The sequence below is a fragment of the Pan troglodytes genome, chromosome 3 (assembly GCF_028858775.2).
Source record: "Pan troglodytes isolate AG18354 chromosome 3, NHGRI_mPanTro3-v2.0_pri, whole genome shotgun sequence".
In the NCBI taxonomy this organism is placed as follows: Eukaryota; Metazoa; Chordata; class Mammalia; order Primates; family Hominidae; genus Pan; species Pan troglodytes.
This window is the reverse complement of record NC_072401.2, coordinates 115119923-115144390: the sequence shown is the minus strand read 5'-3', so window position 1 is coordinate 115144390 and position 24468 is coordinate 115119923. Positions and strand designations below refer to the sequence as shown.

The 24468-nt window shown below is 36.3% G+C and overlaps 1 protein-coding gene across 47 annotated transcripts in view; it reads left to right on the top strand.

Moving 5' to 3' along the window:
* Positions 1 to 24468, top strand: part of CAMK2D (calcium/calmodulin dependent protein kinase II delta) — a 309552-nt gene that overhangs the window by 96975 nt on the left and 188109 nt on the right. For all 47 annotated transcript variants that reach the window (XM_024356257.3, XM_024356250.3, XM_063809802.1 and 44 more), the window contains exon 3: positions 3152 to 3211. In XM_024356257.3, the coding sequence (XP_024212025.1) occupies positions 3152 to 3211 (60 nt within the window). The remainder of the gene's footprint in view (positions 1 to 3151; positions 3212 to 24468) is intronic.

Genomic DNA, 24468 nt, shown 5'->3' with positions numbered 1-24468 from the left:
GGAGGCTGAGGCAGGAGAATTGCTTGAACCCGGGGGGTGGAGGTTGCAGTGAACTGAGATTGTGCCGTTGCACTCCTGCCTGGTTGACAAGAGCAAAACTCTGTCTCAAAAAAAAAAAAAAAAAACTACTGTGGCAGACAAATTCTAAGATGCCCTAATAATCCTGCCTCCTGTTGTTCATGCCCTTGTACATTGAAATTGGGCCAGCCTAGTTTTTTTTTTCTAACCAATTGAATATGGAAAACATGATGGGATATCACTTCTGTGATTAGGCTAAATAAGATAGTGACCTGCCCTTTTGCTTACCATACTCTTCCCTTTGGTGACTTTGATGAAACATGTTGCCATATTGGCACATGCAAGGAACTGAGGGCATCCTCCAGCCAACAGCTAGCTAGGAACTCAGACCCTTACCTCAGCAAGTCCTGTAGGAACTGAGTACTGCCAACAACTATGCCAGCTTGGAAGCAGATCCTTCCTCAGTCAAGATTTCAGATGAGACCCCAGCCATGGCTGACACCTTGATTGCAGCCTGGTGAGAGACCCTAAAGCAAAGGGCTCAGTTAAGATATGCCCAGGTTCCTGACCCACAGAAACTGTGAGATTATACATATGCATTGTTTTAAGCTTGTAAGTTTGAGGTGTTGGACACATAGCAATAGAAAACTGATACATTAGATGTATTAGTTTGATAGGGCTACCACAACAAAGTACAACAGACTAGGTGGCTTAAATAGCCAATTGTGAGAAATTTATTTTCTCACAATTCTGGAGGCTCAGAAGTCTAAGATGAAGGTATCAGAAGCGTTGATTTCTTCTGAGGCTTTTCTCCTTGGCCTTGTAGATGCCTGTCTTATCCTCGTGTCTTCACGTGATCTTCCTTCTGTGTGTGTCAGTGCACTAGTCCCCTTTTCATATATGGACACCAGTCATATTAGATTAGAGCCCACAATAATGACCTCATTTTAACTCAGTCACCTCTTTAAACATTCCATCTCCAAATACAGTCACATTCTGTGGGATCTGGAGATTAGGATGGCTTCATATGAATTTTATGGGGAAACAACAGTTCAGCTCATACGATAATTTTTTTATAGTTGTGTTTATAGCAAAAACTCTGTAGAACTTACTGTCTGTAAAGGTCTTTTGCTTCCTTTTTATTCTTTATTTTAATGTAATTATATATTTTTCAGACGATTTATATATATAAAAAAATCACATAGTTCAGCACATATATTTTCATATCCCTGTCTCCATAACAAAATTCAAATCTCTGTTTAAGTATATGTCTTTCATATACTTTATTATTATTATTATTATTATTATTATTATTTGTAGACGGAGCCTCCCGCTGTCACCCAGGCTGGAGTGCAGCGGCACGTTCTCAGCTCACTGCAACATCCATCTCCCGGGTTCAAGTGATTCTTCTGCCTCAGCCTCCTGAGTAGCTGGGATTACAGGCGCCAACCACCACACCCGGCTAATTTTTGTGTTTTTTTTGGGTAGAGATGAGATTTCGCCATGTTGGCCAGGCTTGTCTTGAACCCCTGGCCTCAAGCAATCCACCCGCCTCAGCCTACCAAAGTGCGGGGATTACAGGGGTGAGCTACTGTGCCCAGCCTCTTTCATATACTTTAGGTATAACACTTTGCAATATTTATGGTATTGCTGTTAGAGGCATTTTCAAAATCTACCTTTACTTTTTGTGTTTGCTTGCATACTTCTAAATAAGTTGGAAGTAGCTTGTCTTAAGAATAAGTACTTGTTAAAAAGATAGGGAGTTTGAAGAATTTACATTTATTTGAAGTAGGTATAATTTTAGATAATGGTAGGTCCAGAGAGTATCTATCTTTGTATTTGGGAATCCAGATATAATGGAGATACACTGTTAGAGCCTATCTAATGCTGGGCTGATTTATTAAGACACTGTTTTTTGACACTTTGAGTTATTAATAGCACTATACGTGTTTAAAATATTTTTCTAAATGGCCAAAAAAAATCTACATTATATACATTATATACAACAGTTCATTATAGCACAGACCAGTGGTTTTCAGAGTGTGTCTGCAGACCCAGGGAGTGCCAGAAACTCTCTTAGGGGATCTTCAAGGTCAAAACTATTTCCAAACTAAAACTAAAACATTATTTTCCTTTTATTTAAAGAAGTGTTGACATTTTTATATGTGTTGACATGTGTTGCATCATAAATGCAAAAGAAATAGTGGATGAAATTGCTGGAGGCTTTGCATTAATCGAGGCAGTGGTGTTAAACTACTGGCATTTGTATTTTAAAATAGGGATAATATTGCCAATATAAGATGGTGGTTGTAAGATTTAAATCAGATATTTTGTGTATAAGTTTTCAACTAATGACCACTATACACTGCTACCCTTATCAGCAACATGTGTTTCTACCATGTTTTTTGTCTCTCTCTATGATTTATTTTGTGTTTTGATGAGTCATTTTGGTTATATTTATGTTTATAGGTACCTCCACCAAAAAATCAAAGAAGAATATTAAGATAATTCTTAAAACACAAGTTTATAGTGGTTCATGTTTCTTCAAAGAAATGGTTAGGGAAACATAGAAAGGTAAAGATGAGCAAGCAATTAGGGATTTTTGGAAATCTTTGATATTAGGAAGAGCATCATATACCTAGGAAGTTGAGCCAACAATTGTAAGGAGAATGGTTAACAGAACATATGACTGAACAGAGAACATTCTCCATTAGGGATAAAATATAATTACCTGACTTAGCACTTATTCCATTGGCAATTCAATTTCCATATATGCATCCTCTGCTCTAAATTGGTATGTCTATACTGGGTTATTTAACTTATTACAATAATATATACTTGATGTAAAGATGAGAAAGAATAGTATTGTTTTGTGCAATTTCCACTATTTTCCCGAAGTCTAAATCCAGCACTGTTCTATACTGCACTCTGTCAAGCATCAAGTCAGTGAAAAATAAAATTAGATTGTTGAACTATGTGCTATTCACTTAATTCTAAATTTGAATTATCATTGTTTCAAAATGAAATCAAAGGATAAGTAAATGCAAAGGCCTTATGTCATTTTGTTATGCTGTTTATTGTGTTTTATTATTTTTTGCTTTATTTTTGCCTTATTCTGTTTTTTTTTTAACAGATCATCAGAAACTAGAAAGAGAAGCTAGAATCTGCCGTCTTTTGAAGCACCCTAATATTGGTGAGAACGTATTTTTAATGTTTTTTAAATGTTAATTTAAAATTTTATGTTATTTACCACAATAAAAATGCTAATTTTATAATCTAGAATATTTGTAACTTTTAAAAAATAGGTTCCTAACTTTCAATCTTGGTTACATTTGATTCCTCAAAGTTTTCCTGTGTTTGCTGTTTGTTTTTTGATGCAATCTTTGAAGTAGAAATGTGAAAAATTAAGTTTGTGGAAACAAAGATACTAAATTAATTAATAGTGTATGTTTGCTGTTGTGCTGAAAGTTGTGTACCAACCAGTGGAAAACCTGAGTGTAATTTAAAGAATAAATAAATAAATTTAGGTAATCCCTGGTTATATTAGCTTTATTTTAACCACATAATTTGGAGTCTGCTATGTTAATGAGTTCAATGTCCTTTCTGTAGAGTCGTATAAAATGAAAACAATAATCCTTTACCTAATTGGGAAAATAGTTGTGAAGGTAAAAATGAAACAAGTATAACAATTTTTTGAAAAGTTATATATATAGTTTTTCAAAAGGTTGTGATTATGTATAAACACTTCAAAAAATAATATAAGGTCTCATTTGAATAGTGCTTTTATGTGTCTTTAAGAATTGTTCAGCCACAGGCCGGGCGCGGTGGCTCATGCCTGTAATCCCAGCACTTTGGGAGGCCGAGGCAGGTGGATCACGAGGTCAGGAGATGGAGACCATCCTGGCTAACACATGAAACCCCGTCTCTACTAAAAATACAAAAAAATTATCCGGGCGTGGTGGCGGGCGCCTGTAGTCCCAGCTACTCGGGAGGCTGAGGCCAGAGAATGGCTTGAACCCAGGAGGCGGAGCTTGCAGTGAGCCGAGATCGCGCCACTGCACTCCAGCCTGGGACGAGAGAGCGAGACTCTGTCTCAAAAAAAAAAAAAAAAAAAAAAAAAAAAAAGAATTGTTCAGCTACTGCTGCTGAAGTATGGAAAGACAGGATTTATGTCATCACTTTAGTCAGCTAAATTACATTCCATATATCCTGTAGAAAGTTTACCTTAGGCCAGGTGCGGTGGCTTACGCCTATAATCCCAGCACTTTGGAGGGGTGAGGCAGAAGGATCGCTTGAACCTAGGAGTTTGAGACCAGCCTGGGCAATATGGCAAGACCATATCTCTACAAACTATTAAAAAAATTAGCTGGATGTGGTAGTGTGCATGTATGGTCCCAGGTACTAGAGAGGCTAAGGTGGGAGGATTGCTTGAGCCCAGGAGGTTGAGGCTGCAGTGAGCCATGCACTTCAGACAGCCTGGGTGACAAAATGAGACCTTGTCTCGAAAAACAAAAAAGTTTACCTTATAGTTATTGATTTGATTCTAGAAATAGTAAAAGGACTTTAGAATATTTATCCCTCATGAATTATAAAATAGCATGACTTTTCAAAATTTTTTAAATGTGATGAATATAAGAAACAAGAAAAACACAGGAAAGAAAAAGTAAATTCAGAAATATGTGTAAACTGGATTCTGTGATAATAGGCTTGATTATTTTGGAAAAATGTTACTGTCCCAGCTCCCTCAATTTTATTGTTAACCTAAGTATTTCTGATCTAGAAGCAGTGAGAAAAGGGGTAACAGTGATGTAGAATTTGCAAAATCTTTCACTGAAAAGTTTACAGGTGTTTTAATTTTATGTGTAGGAGCATTCAATTTCTATTCCTGCTTTGATGTTTTTAGTATCCTGCACTTAGTGGGTGCATCTTAGGGTCTTAAATGAATGGATACTATGGGTAAAAAAAATTGTAACACTGGCAAATTCACCTGTATCATTCACTCACTCAACAAGTTACATTTCTAGGTGTATAGTAGGAACAAAACATACTGCCGGCTGATTAAAAGGAACCTTCTGGTTTGAGGAGAGAGCAAAACAACTCTGACATATAAATCTACCTCTTTAGAAGCATTTTACTCTGACAAAAATTTATGGCATTTCTTGTTTGGCTGTATTGGTTTGCTAAGACTGCCAGTAAGAGAGTACCACAGACTGGGTGGCTTAAGCAACAGAAATTTATTTTCTCATAGCTCTGGAAGCCAGAAATCTAAGATGAAGGTGTTGTCAGGTTTGGTTTCTTCTGAGACCTCCTTCCTAAGCAAGTAGGTGGCTGTCGTCTCACTGTGTCTTCACATGGTCTTCCCTCTGTATGATGTCTGCGTCCTCATTTCTTCTTGTAAGGGCACCAGTCATATTGGATTAGGGCCCACACTGATAACCTCATTCTCACCTAATTACCCCTTTAGACACTCTATATGCAAATAATACAGTCACATTCTGAAGTGTGCTATCAGGATTAGCATATCAACATAGGAATTTGGGGAGGACATCATTTGCCCGTAACATTGGCTAAAGAGAAATTACGCAATGAACCACTATAGTTCAAAGATTACTTCTCTTGCTCAGGTTTAAGATAAAATCAAATCTTTGTTTAGTGAACTTGCAATTCTTGTGCAGAAAGTGGTTATTTGTTTGTTTTGGTTTGGTTTGGTTTGTATCAGGTCCTCCTATGAGACTCAATTTTTGTGGATACCTAGTTTCCTCCGTTTCCTCTAGGATACCAAAGTCAAACATTCGAAAAACTGCCAAGCTAAAACAAGAACTCTTTTCATTTTGACACTACATACAGACTAAACTTATAAAAAGAGAAAGAATGCTGGGGAAAGTTCTAAACTTTTGTGTCCTAGATAGCATTGTCAACACCTTCTGACACAGTGTACATCTTTTTGCGAGGATCCATAACAGCCAAATGTCATAATTCCTTGGTTACCTCACTGGAGGTTTTCTTTAACCTTTTAAGATTTCAGGAGTACAAAAGGAACTGTGACAATTCTAGGTCCTTGAACCCTAGGACCCATTTCTAACAACAAGAGAGATTTCGAGTGATCCTTTATCTCAGTGTATAAGTCATAGATGGATTAAATTTATGAGACATAATCTCAAAAATTATAACACTGGCAAATTCACCTGTATCATTTACTCACTCAACAAGTTACATTTCTAGGTGTATAGTAGGAACAAAACAGACCAATATCCCTGCCCTCATGGAGCTTGCAGTTTTGGGGGAGACAGGCAGTAAACAAAGCATTGGATATTAGATGGTGATAATTGTTGAGGAAAAATAGGAAGCAGAGAGGGAAATACTGGGTGTTGGGGTATTCCAATTTTAAATAGTTGGTCAGGACCATTTCATAGAGAAAGTGAAATACATTTGAATGCAGACCTAAAAGATGGGAGGAAGGAAGTCATTTGGCTCTCTGGGGGAAAAACAAACAAGCAAACAAACGAAAAACATTGTAGGCAGAGGGAACCAATAGCCTGCATAAGGGCCCTAAGGTCAGTAGATTCCACCAAAGCTTTTTATCTAATGAGAGAAATAGGAGATGAGTTCTTTTTCATTTTATCTTACCTTAATTGATGAATCTCCATGACATGTAATCTGACAGTGTTGTGTTTATTCATGTAAAGAACGATTTTAAAACATCAAAAACAATAGTGACTGTCATAAAATAGTAAGCAACAGCCAACAAAGGAGGAGTGTTTTAAAGACAGATGCCATAAGTGGACATCTGCAAATGCATTGGAGAGTAGTTGACCCAGGGTTGTGAGGAAAGTACTGCAGTTCCTGTCGATCATCGCACTAGTTAACAGCACCACATAAATCACTAGTACTCAATCATGACTGAATCATATTACACAGGGAAAACAGCATTTGCTCTTGATTTCCCTGACATAGGTAATGTGATATCTAAGTAATATCAGACTCTTATCCTCTTCTCCCTTTTCTCTATTTTATTATTTCCTTGGTTTTAAAATCAGCTGGGCTTTAGAACTTTAAGGAAGGAAATAACTATTTTTGACCATTTTTTCCCCTGTGAAAATGTGCTTGTTTCATTTTTATATTTGAATGTGTCTTTCTCTTGGCACAGAATCAATAATCTTGAAAACTTGCAGCAAGCAAAAGGTTTCTTCCAAAGAAACACATTTTAAACCACCTAAAAATGGTGATTCATTAAACTACTTTTTTTCATGTGTCATTTTTTATGTTTTTCTGACTTTAAAAGTAATACTGTTAGTGGAAAATTTGGAAAATACAACATTGTATAAAGAAGAAACCTGAGGGCTCAACTTTTAATATTTGATTTATTCATTTTTGCCTTTTTATAATCTTATATATATATGCTAATTTTCAGCATTCTCTTGTGTGCATTTTCATACCCCTTTAGATATATCATGAAAATGGTCTCACCCAACAAAATTTCTTGAGTGTGTAGCCATTGCCAAGCTTTGTTCTAGGCTATATGCACTGGTGATGAAACAGTGATTGAGAGAGACAATGCCCCTCTTTTCCCAAAGCTTTGCATCCTAGTGTATAAACAAAACACCATAATAATGTCATAAGGATTTGTTCTATGCAGAGAATTAAAATAGGGTAATTTGATACCAGGGGACCGGGTGGCTACTATCAAAAACAAACAGAGCCAGACACCAGTTAAAGCCGATACAGATTTTATTTTGTACTATTGCAATTGAGGAAAGAACTGAACTTCATTCCAAACACAGCAATGACAGCTGGGGATTTATAGTCAAGGAGCAGAGTGAGGGGGTCAGTGGATGGAAGATTTTTAAGAGGAGACATCAAGGATAGGGAGTTGCTGAACTGGACTAACAAGATTCTTGCTAAAGGCAGGCCAAGGACTTAGACATTAAGGGTAGAGGATGAAGACCTTGATGAGATATCAAAGGTGGGAAATCACTTCGTAGGATTCTTCATTTAGGCCGGCTTAGGAAGGTTAGGGACATTGTCCAAGGATAAGATCTAGTTGAAAAGAGGAACCTGCCTGATGTTTGATTAGGGAGAGAGTCTTGGTCACTGCTTTAGAGCGTTTTGTCAGGCAAGATATATCTATGGAGGTCACATTTAAACTGATATCTAAATGACAGGTGGAAGCCATCATGAAAAAGAGAAAAGAGTTTCAGGCACAGAGAGCCCTCCTTGTTAGGGGAAAAGTGGGGAAACCGCCATGGAGGAAAGGGAGTGACTGAACAGGGCAGGTAGATATTTAACCAAGTAGGGTTTCGTTAACCAGATTTGGGAGTTTGGGTTTCATTCTACATGCAATGGGAAACCAATAGTGGGATTTTAAGCAAAAGTGTATCATAATCTGCTTTGCTGTGTCTGCTGTGTGTAAAATGGTTTCCTAGTTACATGAGCACAATCAGTGATAATAGTATTCAGTCAGGATATCAGAATCTAGTCTTATCAGCCTAGTACCCCTGAACTACATCTTCTTGGATAAGAATTTAAACAGCTCCAGGTTGGTTCTCTCTTTGGTGTGGTCCACATGATCCAAGAAAGCACCGTGCATCTTTTGGCTCAACAAATTGTAGAGTACAGCCCGTTTTTAAAGAAGCTCCATCTTTGCTGTGCTCTAGCCAGGCAATTTTTGTTTGAACCTCAAACTGGAAAAATTATAGCTGACATTAAGATGCTGAAGCAATTTGAGGAGAACACCTTACTTTGTGCTTAGGTTAGTTAATGTTTGATCATTCTGTTCACCTTTTATTTTAATAAAATGGGCTTATTTTTCTTTGAGGAATTAACAAATTTGTTGTAAGCCAGAAATTCTGAGCTATATGTCAACATATGTATCAAATAAGTAAAAGAAAAATACCTTTCAGGTATTGAAATAAAATATTTGAGGTGATAGCCAAATTCTCAAAATTATTTGATATTCATACTGTTTTTATTCTTGGTCTTTGATTTGAGGAATTTATTTAAAGTTATGGTGAAGCTCAGATAACAAACAATGGTAAAGAGAAAATAGGAAAACAGGAAAAAAATTCATTTAATTCAACCATAAGAGTCCAAAAACAGCTGGGCCAGGAAAGGAAAAGAAAAAATATTGAGAACTTTGATCTGACTTATCTGATTGTCCCAAGTGAGAAGATATTCATGTATGGGCCTTTATTTGGGAAAAGATCAATATTTGAGACAACTTTGCAGTTCATGGGATGATGAATTCTGTTGCCGGGTTATCTCCTTCCCTAAAGACTTGTATTTACATTTTGTGTAGACTTTAGAAAGAGCAAGGTAATTTTTCGAAAGTTTGAAGCAACATTTATATTTGTAGATTAACACTATCTTTATAAGGTAAGCGTTTCCCATTATAATATGGCTTAATGAACTTCAGCAGCTAGAGAGCAAATGGAAGAGCTATGTAACCTTTTGAATCTAGTCTTTAGTGATACCCTGGAACCCCTAGTGCAGTGAATGAATTAATCTTTCTAGATCACGTCATAGCTCAGTGATTACCTCCTCTCTACTGGCTTTCCTACCCACTACCCCAAAATGCATAAACACACTCACTCATACACTACGAAGTGTAACAGAAAATAAGAGGCATAGTGTTAATGGAAAGCTCTATAGATTCACTGGGCCACAGTTTATTCTCCTTCTGATGCTGGCCTGCTCTGTGATCTGCTGTACAATCCCATCCACTCACCAAGTTCTAGTTCCTCTCTTCGTAAAGCAGAGAAAATATTTGCCTTTTTTATTTCCTTCCAAGAATCAATAGAGAGAATGAGGTAATGCGTCTTACTTTGGTGAGGAGTTAATATATTTTGTAAGACGATTAATTTAAATAAACAGTTGAGTACATTATTATGGGTTACTGCTTACCAAGTAGTAACTAATTAATTCATTTCTTAGCATTTAGTAGTGTCTTTCTGAGATGTGCATATTCAACAATGGGGAAATATATTTCAGAAACTTTCAAATATCATATATTCTATATGATATATATGTTGTATATAGTATATAATATATGATATGTATTACACATAATCAGATAATTGTAATATTGCAACAGCAGATCCTATACATTATCTAGCATAAACTCTAATTTTTTTGTTTTAATATTTAGGAAAGCTAAAATTTTCCAAACGTATATGATTTGTCCAGAGTCACAGTTCTTTAATGATATTGCCAGACCTAAATTGTTGATTGCTTCTGTAAAGAGATGGCGATGTTTAGGGAACCTAACTTGAAGCAGCAAGATTGAAAAAGCAATGTTTTTGTTCCCTTTTGAGGAGAGTTTTGAGGTTGTTTTTGGTTCAAATCGATTCCTCCCCTCACATAAGATAAACATTAACTAAAAAACTTTCAATATTAATACAGGAAGAGAAAGCCTTTACATTTTAGACAGCATAAGTTACAGCTACCTACCATATATATTAGCCCTGGTATAGAACCAGTGTGTTTAAGAAAGATGCTCTGCTTAAAGATGATTTATTGTTTCACATATATAACAGTACATAAAATTTCATGTGCTGACAGGTGGAGATTAAAGAATATATAAGAGCCTTTACTTTCTATAAAAGCATGTTTCCCATTCCTATGAGTAATAATGGTATTTAGGATCTATATAATTTTCTTTTCCTAAAATTTAAAACTGGAAGAGCTCTTAGGAATTACCTAAGACCAACCTAGATTCTACAAATTGAAGGTTTAAGTAGTGAAGTAATATGCCCAAGATCATACCCAGATCTAAAAAGAGATGAAAAACACACAACCTGTGTATTACTTCGTTTAGCACGTAGTGTTTCTTCTTTTTGCTGACCTTGGAGATATGATGTCATCCTGTAAAAGTAATATTTTAACCACAATCTTAGATCTCCCTAGTCTTCACAAGAAATTTTTCGCTCAAATACCATTCCTCAAATTTTTATGAAATAAATTAACTGTCATTTTTTGTTTGTTCTTTTGTCTTTTAACAGATGATTTTAACCATAAATTTTGCCTTTTTATCCTTCTCTGCATGCAGTTGTCTTCTAGGTTCCTCAGGTTCTGTAAGGAACCAATACAATCACATTGTACAGGTTAAGCTTACTAAATATTTCTCTTAAATATGCCCAGTATTTACTTATAAATGAGTAAATTGCCTTATGTGTTTATTGTACCAATATTCCAGTTTTTGAATGCTTTGAAACAAAATCACATAGGAAAGAAGAGTAGAGTTAATGCAGAGTAAATGTTAATTGATCTACTGAGAAAACAAAGTTAATAGTTTTATGAATGACAATTAAAAGTCTTTTTCAATGGCATCAGAAATTGAGCAACAGTCTAAGAAAGCGACACTTGCAGTTTTTTTCTGTGACCTCTCCCTTATTGATGGTTCTGCCTAAAAATTACAGTAGTTTGTAATCAAACAAGAGTAAGTAATTTTCCTTGTTAACTACTTTCTCTAGTGACTCTCTAATAGATAAAAAGTATTTTAATACTATTTAGTAGCAAAAAGCAAATTATCTTATTTTATATTTACCTTATTTGATTAAATCTCAGCTCTTTATTATGATTATTTGGTGAGAAGGCCAAATTACTTCTTAGAATATATAACAGTCTGCAAAATTGATTATTCTCTTTTAATAAATGTGAGAACCAGCACAGCGATATATTTTTCTCTTCAAATAAATATGTTCAAAAAATTCTAATCTGTTTTAGCCTTTTTTTCTTTGTTTATACAATATGGTGCCAGTGATGTATTCTTTATAATTCTTGGTAGAAAGTTAAATTTATCATCTTTTTAAGTAAATGCTTATTTTTAAGACAAAATTTGGATATAAAAGTTGTATATTCAAGATAATGCTTCAAAATCTTTTCCATTGGTGAATTTGAATCTGAGTACATTTGTTACTGGTTTCTTTGTAAATATTTTTTTCCATGTATCAATGAAAAAGCCACTTCACTAAGTTAATTTAGAAGTAGGTAGATTTATACATGAAACTGGAGAAAAAGAGTCCTTCTGTTACAAATGAAGGATAGTTTCATTTTTAGACTTACTTTATAGTACATAGATTACACTTTGATCTATCAATGCATAATATTTACTGAAATAGTTCTGATTTATTCTACTAAGCCTATTTGATTTCCATCTTGCCCTGTCTCCACTACATTCAGGGTAGAATCCCCTAACAGGGTATTGGAAGTTTATAGTAATTTCTTCAGCTCAGAAGTCGGCCCTAACCTGAAATTTGAAAGAAAAATAATCCCAAACATGAGGAGTACTTTGTTTTGTTGGGGCTTGAGTTGTGCAGAATCCCACCTCCACTCCCTTTTCTCACCATGGGGAAGAATAACTCATGTCGCTAGGGAGCCCAGAAGATAGTTGGGGAAGTGATAACACCTTTTATTCACTTAAAAATCATTCGTCTTTTCCCTTTATTCCAGTAGCATTGATAATAAACTTGCCTATGGTAAGTGCTTGTATTAAGATGTGAAGTAGGCCGAATTAGAAAAAAAAATTAGATTGGAATTCCAAAGAACTTCACCACTAGAACTAATGATAAAACTATTAACTGTGTTATCAGGCTCTGGTCTAAAGTGTTTTCCATGCATTAGTTATTTTAATTCTCATAACAAACAAATATCATTCTTGTCTCCATTTTACAGGCAAGGAATCTAAAGCCTAAAGAGGTTACACAATTTAATCAAGATCAGGCAGTTAGTAAATGGTGGAGTTGGAATCCAAACCTGCATATTCTGGCATGACAATCTGTGCTCTTCAATACTGCACTGTATCGCTGCTGTATAACTCTGAATTAGTCATACTATTCTTTAATAAGTGCAGAAAATAATTTTAAAATTTTATAAACATTGATTAAAAAATCCTTGCTTAAATTATCTAATTTTAGTATTTATTATTAGTCCTTGTTCCAGAGGGAAATATTAGCATGACGTTATTATTCAAATGCTTATGGAAAATATAGGTATTATAGAACTAATTATATTTTAATGACAATTTTTAGTATCTTGGTAAAAAATCTGGCTTATCTTTTACATCTTTTAGGTGGTCACATCTGGCCCTGAATTAATTATTATCACTGTACAAGACAGTATTTTACTTTTCTCTCTTACTGATCATGAAAATGAATAAAATAATTGTAAGAAAACAATGAAGGCTAAGGAAACAATAGTAATTAATATAATTTGTACAATGTATGACAAAACATTTTAAAACTATGCTTTACATTGTAGAAAAAGAAATCAGGACCAGATAGTAATGTGATGATGAATTCTTACATCAGATAAGCCCTCAATTTTTTTTAAAACAATCATTGCTTATAACTTACTTAGAGTATACAGAGGAATACCAATTTAGGGGTTTGAGATAACTTTTGAAAGTGTACTTTAGAGTTCAATTATAGCATTTCTTTTTGTCACTTTTTTTTATCCTAGCTGCAGTTTACTTTGGTAAGAATTTGCCACAGTAGAAAAGGTAGCTTCATATTCTTATTATTTACACATTTGAACACAGGAATTTGTTTTCTTTAAAAATGCTCCATAGGTAGAAGTGTTTGCTCTCTGAATTTGATTTATAGTACATCAGTTTAACAAAATCGTATCTAGCTCTAATGAGCTCACCATGGATTTATGATCATGTCAGGTTATTGTTTGAAATAACTTGTTAATTTTATTATTTAGTTTAGAAGGCTAATGGTCTATGTTGAAGGAAAGTAAACAGTGATATGACTTGAATTCTCTTAAAATATTCTTTCACGTTTTTCACTTCAGTAGTAATTTATAACATATCCTGTGAAATGACAGAAGATTTTGCTCACACTGTTGAAGTTCAGTAGTTTTTATAATTCAGTCTCCAAAGATTACTTTCAGTTTTTAGTGATGGGCTATTGTGTGTTTTAACCAAATGCATAGAATAAGAGGAAAAATTTTTGTAGCATACAAAGTTGTTCACCAAAGAAGATAACAGTATGTTTCGTGAGCACATTATTTTGAAGTGTAGGATGTCTTTTCTTTCACTTGTTCTGTTCAGAAAATGATATTACTAACACATGTGCAGAATCTCATTATTTTGTAAACACTTTCCTTGAGACATCCATAATTATTATTTCCATAGGCATAGGCAGTTTTGCATATTCACATGAATTTGTGTTGGATATTTGTCAAAAAACATGCTATGCTTTGTCTTATCTATTTTTCATTTAGAGCAAAATGCTCACTTTCAAATTGAAGTGATAAAACATCCCATTATATTTTGATTAGATCTGGAAATGTTTTCTCGAAATCTTTTGAAAAATTTAATAAATGAAATGTTAATTTGTTTCCACCCATTATATTTTTCTCTAATTTCTTTTTTTTTTTTTTTGAGATGGAGTTTCACTCTTGTCATCCAGGCTAGAGTGCAGTGTCACGATCTCGGCTCACTGCAACCTCTGCCTCCCAGGTTCAAGCTATTCTCCTGCCTCAGCCTCCTGAGCAGCTGGGATTACAGGCATGCACCACCACGCCCGGCTATTTTTGTATTTTTAGTAGAGATGGGGTTTCACCATGTTGGCCAGGCTGGTCTCGAACTCCTGACCTCAGGTCATGCACCTGCCTTGGCCTCCCAAAGTGCTGAGATTACAGGCATGAGCCACCACACCCAGCCGTCTAATTTCTTAAACAATCATTAGATTAGTTTTATGTCCACATTTGATATTGGAATTAAAGAAAATTATATTAATCTGGGGAAAGGTAAAATGAAAGATAAGAAAAATAAAACTATACATAATTTGGAAGTTGTCTTCTATTTCTTTTTTTGAGTTGAAGTCTCACTCTGTCACTCTGGCTGGAGTGCAGTGGCACGATCTTGGCTCACTGCAACCTCTGCCTTCTGGGTTCATTCAAGCTATTCTCCTGCCTCAGCCTCCCGAGTAGCTGGGATTACAGGCACGTGCCACCACACCCAGCTAATTTTTGTATTTTTAGTAGGGACAGGGTTTTGCCATGTTGGCCAGGCTGGTCTCAAACTCCTGATCTCAGGTGATCTGCCCACCTCGGCCTCCCAAATTACTGGGATTACAGGCATGAGCCACCACGCCTGGCCAGTTGTCTTCTATTTCTAATGATTAAGCTTGATTGAGTTGAATAGTGCTAACTCTGTTGTAGCTAAAGTACTGGTAGACTACAAAGATGAATGAGACATATTCCTTGACCAAAAAGAGTTCACAATTTTAAAGGACAAATAATTATGTATGCAACTGAAATATAGTGTTATTATATACTATAATGAAACTACTAATAAGGTGCCATGGGAGCACCAACATACAAGCTAAGAATCTTAACTGAAATATATTGGATGGTGAACAGAATTTTGCCATAAAGTTGTAGGGATTGGACTGAAGAGCATTATAGAAAGACAGGCCCACAAAAGAAAAAATAGAGTTAAAAGTCTTTGTCGCACTTGAATGACTGAAAACCTGTAATGATTGGTGTTATTATGTATGTGTGTCAGAAATAAAAGTTGATTGAGAATAATAGTGGAGAGTCTGGGAAGGAATTTGATTTTTAATCTGGAGAAAATAATTAAGATTTATTTAGTCGACTCATGATTATATCAGTTTTTTAGGACAGATTTAGTAGTAATAAGCATAATTATGTGGTGTCAGGAAAAACTGGTGTTGAAAGAGCATCTGAAAGTCTCTGGAGTGAATGTAGGTGTAAGGCATGATGAGTTCCTCAACCATAGCAATGGGATCAGGGATGGCAAGGAGGGCAAAGCTACCAAAGATGTTGCTGTGGAATCAGATCTTGAGCAACAATTAACTTGTGGCAGATGGGCTAGGAGGTTTCTCTGAGGTTTCTAGTTTGCGTGACTAGAGAGATGTTGATCCCTTTAACTGACAATAGGCAACAAAGGAGGAAAAAACATTGGGAGAAATTAGAAATTTCACTGATTTGAAAACATTATTTTTTTAAGGATTGGAACATTTCCATTATGGGGGATCATGGACAAAAAAGGAAGACTGGAAGTGGCAAATGCCACTACCCAAACCCCTGATCTTTCACTTTTTGGCAGAAGATATAAGCTTCTTACCATGTGAGCATCCTCTTCAGGATGGAAATATTTGGCTGTGACTGTAATCATCTTTCTTAGACTAAGACTGAATGCTGCTGAGTCAAGAGCAGTCAAGTTGGGTGCTCAAAGTATCTTCTGAAAAAGCAACATAACATCTGTAGCAACTCCATTACCACCTAACTGTGGTTGAGCACTTATTTCTAGGGTTCTTTTTTCCCCCCATTCTGTCCACTAAAGTAAAGCTCACTTCTTACCGGTCCCTCGTGCCTTTCCCAAACATGTATCTTTTGTTGGCTCAGCTACTTTCATTTGTATATATCCCATCTGACTTGCATGTGGGATACCACATAGAGCTCTAGAGAGTGTGAATATATGTTTTGAGTCGTCTACATGTATGGGATAGTGAGAGCATATGAACGTGCCCAGCAGTATATTACCAAGGGGGCCATAGACAGAATGATGAAAAATGCTTATTTGTAAAAATTTGACTTCTTTTAAGGAGCAATAACAACAGCCATTTTCTTAGATTACTTTCATTCTGAATACATTTTAAAACATTTAATATATAAAACAGCTAAATTTTTATTCTCGATGAATAAAAGGAAATTATATTTGGGAACAAAATATTTTGAGATGTACAAAAATGCAGTATAGGCTTCTTTTTACAATAATAATCCAACTACCCCAATTTTAAATAGGGTTATATCAATTTATACTCTTAGAAAAGTAGGAAGACTATAAATTTTAACGACAGTCTTAATTTTGTTAAAGCTATAATGAGTTACTATTTTGAAGGTCATTATTTCCTTCTGCCAATCTCCTTCTTCCAAATAATTTCTCATTTAAAAGTTGTAGTGCCAAATGTGCATTTAAGCTTATTTGTTAGGAACTCTCCAAGAGAACTCTGATAAAACATGGTTTTCAAATGTTATTCTCATATGTGTTGATTATTCCAGTGACCTTTTCTTTTGATATTTCTTATATAAATCTGCCATTCAAAATTAAATTACATCTTCTGGTCATTTTCTAAGAATATATTCATAATATGGATGAGAGAAAAGAGATGGAACCATTTTTCCCCCACAGAAAGACAGAGGATCATTCATTTAAGGTAACAGTTTTCAACCTGGGATGATTTTGCCCCCTCTACCCTCTCTTCCTTCCGGAGACATTTGACAATGTGTAGAAACATTTTTGACTGTCACAATTGTGGGTGCCATTCTGGCATCTCTTGGGTGGAGGCTGCTAAGCATCCTACAATGCACAGAAGAGCCCTTCACAATAATGAATTATCTGCTCCAAAATGCCATAGTACTAATATTGAGGAACTCAGTGATTTAAAGTAAGAGTTACAATTACAACAAAAAGATAAATAGCCAGCATTATTTGATTTACTTCTGGGGCCATGCAATTTTCTTTTTCATAAAAAAAGTAGGCAGTGCATCTTCTTAAGTAAAGGACAAATCTAGTAAAGAAAATAAACTGCTTTTGAAACAATTTATATTGTATCTAATTAAATTGAAGCATTGAAATTGTACGGTAAGCAGAGCCAAGGTAGCATAGTCTGATGCTGACATATGCTAATTACAATCCTTATAAATCTATTCATCAAAACAGATTTTATTAGGCAACCTTAGCAATCCTGATTCCTTCACACACAAAAAGGTAATGAAACCTATTTAAATATAATAGAATAATTTAGTCTTTTAACTAATTTTGACGGGTCTTTTCCCCAATTAATCTGAATCAGCGATGTGTTACTATGGTGTAACAACTGCAAAACACCTTCCAGTGAAATTTTTTAAAAAATTATTTAAGGCTATCATGAGGTTTTTCGGTAAACTAGAAAACATTATTTTTTGAGATAATAAATAGGTTGGAGGTTTATGATGCAGTTATTTGTTTTTCATTTGGGAAGGTTTTAATGTTTAAATGGTGAAGTGACAATATCCGATTTAATTTTAACAGGATTACTCTGGCTACTGCAAGTCTGACCATGTCTTTCCTCTCCTCGGAAACTAATTAGTGGCTTCCCACTGCACTCAGAGGACAAGGGGATGGCATGCAAGGCATGCAAGGCCTTCCACAATGAACACCCTCTCTCCCTTCTTAGCTTATTGTTCTTCTGATCTTAGCTTCTCTCCCCCTCAGTTGCTCTGCTCCAACCCCTCTGGGCTCCTTGCATTTCTTCACCTGTTCCTGATATCCTCCTGCTGGGCCTTTGCCTGGAGTTCTTTCTGAGGATACAGCAAGGAGGCATGCTGGCTCACTTCCTGCAGGCCTTTGCTCATCCAAAGTGGAGGCCTGCCCTGACAGCTGTGTGTGAAAGAGCAGCCTCCCTCCCCCATGCCCCACCCAGCACTCCCTAGCATCCTTCTTGCTTTATCTCTGATGCACTTATCAAGATTTTGTATATTTACTTGTTGATTTGATTGTTTTCTACCCAGTAGTATGTAAAACTTCATGAGGGCATGGACTTTTCTTGTTTATTATTGTACCTAAAAAAGCACCTGCTGTAGAGTCTGCGCTCAATAAATACATGCTATAGGAATTAAACAACGTGTGGGTACATATATTTTTACTAAGTTCAAGTTTAGATTATCTGAAGAGGAACAAACACTTCTATTAAGAGAAAAGCATAAATTTTAACTTATGGCACAGCTGTTTTGTTTAAGTTCATCTGCAGGCTTTTGCTTTCCTTCTGGCTAAAATGACTATCAGTGGCCCTGGGCTGGCCCACACCTAAAGACTGTAAAACAGGAGAGCAAACAATTGACTTCTCCCTGTCTTGCTAAGTCAACAAACCACATGAGTCAGCAAACCTCTTTTTACTGCCTGACCTTCCTTAACATCTCCTTAACGTATTCTGAAATTCCTATTCTGCTGGCTGGAATCTTGGCCCAGACCCTTTTGGTGATCTTTGATGTGTTTCTCATACACCCTGCAGCATTTGAATCATCTTTGTCAGGAGTGTGAGGGGCTCATGGTCTCTTTTATGTGGCAGACACCTAAAACTGCTAGCTGCTTCCTTACCTTCCTCGGGAGCATTTTGATGATACTCCAGAAAGCAGAACAGCACTATCAATAAATGTCATGGATTTTTTTTTTTTTCTCCTTGCTGGATTACCTAGCCTTTCAGATAAGGTTGGATAAACCTTATTCTAGGGTAGCCCTTTATTTGACTACTCTACCCTTCCAACAAAAAGCTGCTTTTCAAATGAAATTATCAAACTACAGTAGTCAGGAAAGAAAGAGAAAGGTTGGTTATCTCTCACTGTCACTTGGGAGCTCTGTCCTGGAACAAGGATTGACAAACTTTTCTGTAAAGCACCCAATAGTAAATATTTTGGGCTGTGCTGGCAATGCTACCTCTTTGTCATTGTAGCACAAAAACAGCCACAGAAACTTCATAAATGAATAGGTATGGCTATGTTCCAATAAGCCTTTACTTATGGACACTAAAATCTGAATTTCATTTAATCCATCTCAAGATGTAAAAAACATTCGTGCCGGGCATGGTGGCTCACACCTAAAATCCCAGCACTTTTGGAGGCTGAGGCGGGCGGATCATGAGGTCAGGAGATCGAGACCATCCTGGCTAACATGGTGAAACCCTGTCTCTACTAAAAATGCAAAATATTAGCTGGGTGTGGTGGCGGGCGCCTGTAGTCCCAGCTACTCAGGAGGCTAAGGCAGGAGAATGGCGTGAACCTGGGAGGTGGAGCTTGCAGTGAGCCGAGATCGTGCCGCTTCACTCCAGCCTGGGCAACAGAGCGAGAGAGTCCGTCTCAAAAAACAAAAACAAAAACAAAAACAAAAACAAACAAAAAAAACATTCTCAGTACAGGCTGTTCAAAAATAGGTGGTGAGCTGAATTTGGCAATTGAGCTATAGTTTCCTGACCCCTGCTCTACAGTGAGATGACTTCATCTTTGTGGATTACTTGGACCTTGGAGGTCTGCTGAACTCCCTAATGCTTTTTTTTCTTGGATCTGACAAATAGCTTTATTTGTGTCTCCTGGCCACTTTGTAGATTCTGAATCCTAGAAGGGAGAAGCTAAAATATCTGGGTGCAGTGATGATCTGCTTTGCTTCCCACTTCTGAGTTTCTCTAATTCTGGAAGATAGTGTCATTTCAACTCTGATTTCTGGTTTAGCTCAGCTCTCAATTCTAGGTCTAATGTGATACAAAAAGCCTTACCCCTGTTGCTTGGTTTTGTTTCAGTCTTGCTGTTGGTCTTACTGTTACCTACCTTCTCGGTTGCCCATTGACTAGATTTCTTGCCTCATGATAAAGCTCTGGATAATAGCTGCCTACTTCTTGGTGCCTTCATCTGCCAACTACCACACCTAGGTAACCTATGAATTTTAGACTTAAGCTGAGACTACTCAAGCCTTCCCTTTTATTCATTTTCCTTGGGAACTGATGATCTGTTTCAGATTACCTTTGAATTTACACACAAGTGCTGCTTCTAGAATAATTTTGACTCCTGACTTTTGCTCTTACTTTTAAACTTTTGTCCCATTTATGATATAGGTCAGCTTTGTCTTCGTTTGGCAGATTTGTAACCATCTAAGCCAAGAATCTGACAAGATATTATTTTTTCTGTTTCTTCTGATTTTATTGAGGTCTTTTTCTTTTTGAACCCATCTGTTTCCCCATCTCTCTCAAAACACCCTGAGTATACCAGGGTCTGCACGTCTTATGAAGTCAAAGTTAGAATCACTTCAGTTGTGAGCTTGCCTTTCTTAATTACACAAACTTCTTCTGACAATAATAGGTATAAACTAGAATGACATAATTTGATGTAATATAAGACAATTTTTCAGAGTACAGAAAAGCATATTGTATTCACCTTGATTTGCAAATATCTCATGAAGAGAATTACTTTATTCTTTCGGCCTATTTTTCACTTGTAAAGCTGGCCTGGGTCCCCTTGAATACTCTGTCCAGTTTAATTTGAGTTTAACATGACACTGAGGAGTAGTCTGATATTACTCAGAGAGGGTGATACAACTCTGAACTTGTTGGCCCTTATCAGATATAATTTAAATTTCCCCTGGAAAGGGAAATAAGCACTTGGAATCAAGGCAAAGAGCCAAATCCAGCAGATTATCAAGATGGTCGGTGGGAGGAAAGTCTGCTGGTTTCCGCTGCTAAGCGTGGGAGATACTGACCTACTCTCATTCACTTACTTTTGTACATAGATGTAGACTGTGAGCTGCCAAAATAGAGAACAATTCTTACTTTCTGTCAGCAGCTTATCAGAATTCCCTGACCTCCAAAAATGATGAACACAGTCCGGACCCTGTTCTTATGACTGGTGATTGATACAGCTGGCTTAGCTCTTGTTTTTTGACTTGCTTTTATTGGGCCCTGGACTATTTGTTCTACACACTTTAAATTTAGGTGCATGAGCACCCAGGTATGACTTCATAGACAGCCCTGTTTCTGATCTGAACCTATCATACTTGCCTCTGGCTTTGCCCTTTTATCCTCCCAACTCTCTACACTAGTGCTTCTGCCCTTGTTGGACTTTTAAAAAAATTTTTTTTATCATGTTTGTATCTTATATCTTGGAAGACAGAATTATCCCTTTCTATTGAAATATAATACTTTTAGCATATATTTGAATGAATATAGATTGAAGAAATGTAATGTCACTTGTCTTCCGGGAAAGACTTTCAGTTTTGTGGATTAAAACATTTGGTATTTTGATTGTTTAATTTCTAATCTTGATTTATAGGACACAGATAATTTCTGCTCTTCTTTTGTTACATATCTATTTGTAAATGATTTGGTAATACTGTTCAGATGTTCCCTTTTTCTAGCTTTTCATTTTAAATTGTAGTATCTTTCTTTTATTTTATAGATATAGTTTAGCATGGTCTCTGCTATGGTTTGGATGTAACTTGACCCTGCCCAAACTCTTACTGCAACCATAATTTCCAGTGCAGCAAGGTGTAGGGTAGAAACTGTATGAGAGGGGGCCTAATGGGAGGCTTTGGATCATGAAGGCTTTGCCCTTGCCCTGGTGGGCAGTTGGTGCCTTTCTAGCACAGCGCAACTCCATCTCGAAAAAAAAAAAAGAAAAAGAAAAAAAGAATGCCCCTTGTTCTAACCAGCTTCCACAGACAGCCTTATCAGAGGAGAAGTATGCTTTTGCCATCTCTTTATGGAAAAGAAAATAAGCCTTTAGCCTAGATGGCTATTGTTGCCCAAAAAAGGGAGGAGGAATAAATAGCTTCACTCCGCTGCCAAGTTGGTATCAGTTTGGGTTTAATTCAGCCTTAGCATGTCCATCTACTTCTGATGACACTTGTATGTGTGAGGAATGTGGGAGACAGGGAATGGAGGTGAGTGGACATTCTGGTAGTGTTCAGATATGCCTTGATTTTCTCCAACCCTGGAAGGGAGTAGTTCTGGAATCCTCCTACCTGTCCCTCAATTTTTCACTTTACTAAGATTATAACTTATAGCTTCCTTGAGATAGAAATGACTCTACAGAGCCCATCCTGAATGGAAATCATAATAAATAATTCCTATATCCAGGGAAGTCTGAAAACTAATCTTGTTTCCTGTTTTTGGAGCACAGTAACTGGCAAAATACATTTGGGGTGAGTTTGACTTTTAGAGGGTGGTTCTGAAGCATTCTTATATGTTAGATTCCCTTGATAAAATGGCAGATTCTTGAGCTTCAGCATTACAAATTGATCTGGAGCGGGCTCTAGGAATCTACCACTTTTTAATTTTTTGTTTGCTTGTTTTATTTATTTATTGTTTATTATTTTTTATTATTTTAAAATTTTTTTAGACTGAGTTTCGCTCTTGTTGCCCAGGCTGGAGTGCAGTGGCATGATCTTGACTCACCGCAACCTCCACCTCCCGGGTTCAAGTGATTCTCCTGCCTCAGCCTTCCTGAGTAGCTGGGATTACAGGAATGTGCCACCGTGCCTGGCTAATTTTGTATTTTTGGTAGATACGGGGTTTCTCCATGTTGGTCAGGCTGGTCTTGAACTCCCGACCTCAGATGATCCACCCACCTTGGCCTCCTAAAGTGCTGGGATTACAGGCATGAGCCACCATGCCCGGCAACTTATTATTTTTTAAATCAAGCACCCAGGTGATTGTGATACAGGTTTTCAAAGCCACAATTTATAAAAAACATTGTGCTAGTGATAATGTTTTAGAAAACTAAATTCCCAGTAAAGCTTTGAGCCAGGAACTTTCTATTAAACTCTGCAGCTCTCTAGGCTCCCTGTCCTCTTTATCACTTTCGTAACAGGTCTAGAGAATGAAATCTGCAAGAAAGAAAGATCCTTAGATAGTGTCAATCTGAAACATATTGTATCTAAACACTTAACATAATTATCTTATTTAATTTTCTCAACTACTCTGCAGATATAAATATTATATCAAGTGTTTTTAATTTAGTTCAATAAATATCGAGCCTTTACTATGTGCTCTGTACAGTGAAAAAGTTCAGTCTCAAATAGATATATTAATTTGACTGGGGTTGCTTAGTTTATGAAGGGTGGAACCAGGATTCAAATACATTTGTTTGATTCCAAAGTTCATGTTTCTACTCTACAAGCCTTCTGTTCTTCACTTCCTCATCTGCTCAAAGCTGTGAAAGCTCTCTGTGCAGCTGTATTACTTTTTATTTAAATAAAGCACTAGAAGGTGAACAACATGATACCAAACACTTGACATGTAAGGGGCTTTCTTCCTGTAAGAGAAGTTAGGACATTTACACATGAAAATACTCAGCAGTTCAAAGAAGCATGTAATTAAGTGCCCAAATTAGAGATATAAAGAGAGAGGCTCATATTGTCTGTGGAATGTTTTCTGCAGAGCATTGAACACATTTAAGAATCTGAAAGGATAAGATTTAGAAAGGAAGGAACAATGTTGTCTCCAAATTATGAAAGTTAAAATGAGTCTGTCTATGGATGATGCCAGGTAATTATCCTTCTACCTTATAAAAGTTGTCAACAGACAATTAGCTATGTAAGTAATTTTCCCCTCATTCCTTTCTTGTTGAACAGTTTCTGAAAGAGAAGCACTCTATTGTCATTTCCTTAATGCACATTTATTTTCTAAGCCTCTGCTTTCAGGCTTCTTCTATGTGTTCCTAAGAAATTGCTCTCATAGTGATTATCACCACCTCCTTATTACTAAGTCCAGTGGAACCTTCTTGTTCTGGTCTTACTTGATGTCTCTCTATAGTTGAATGCTCCATACCTTCCCCATTACAATACTGATTAGGTTTTGTTAGGACTATTTACCTAATCATCTAACTTTTCTGATAGATAGTAAGCTCTCTGAGGATGGGGATTGAGTCTGTCTTGTACGTAAGGAAACAATATGGCCC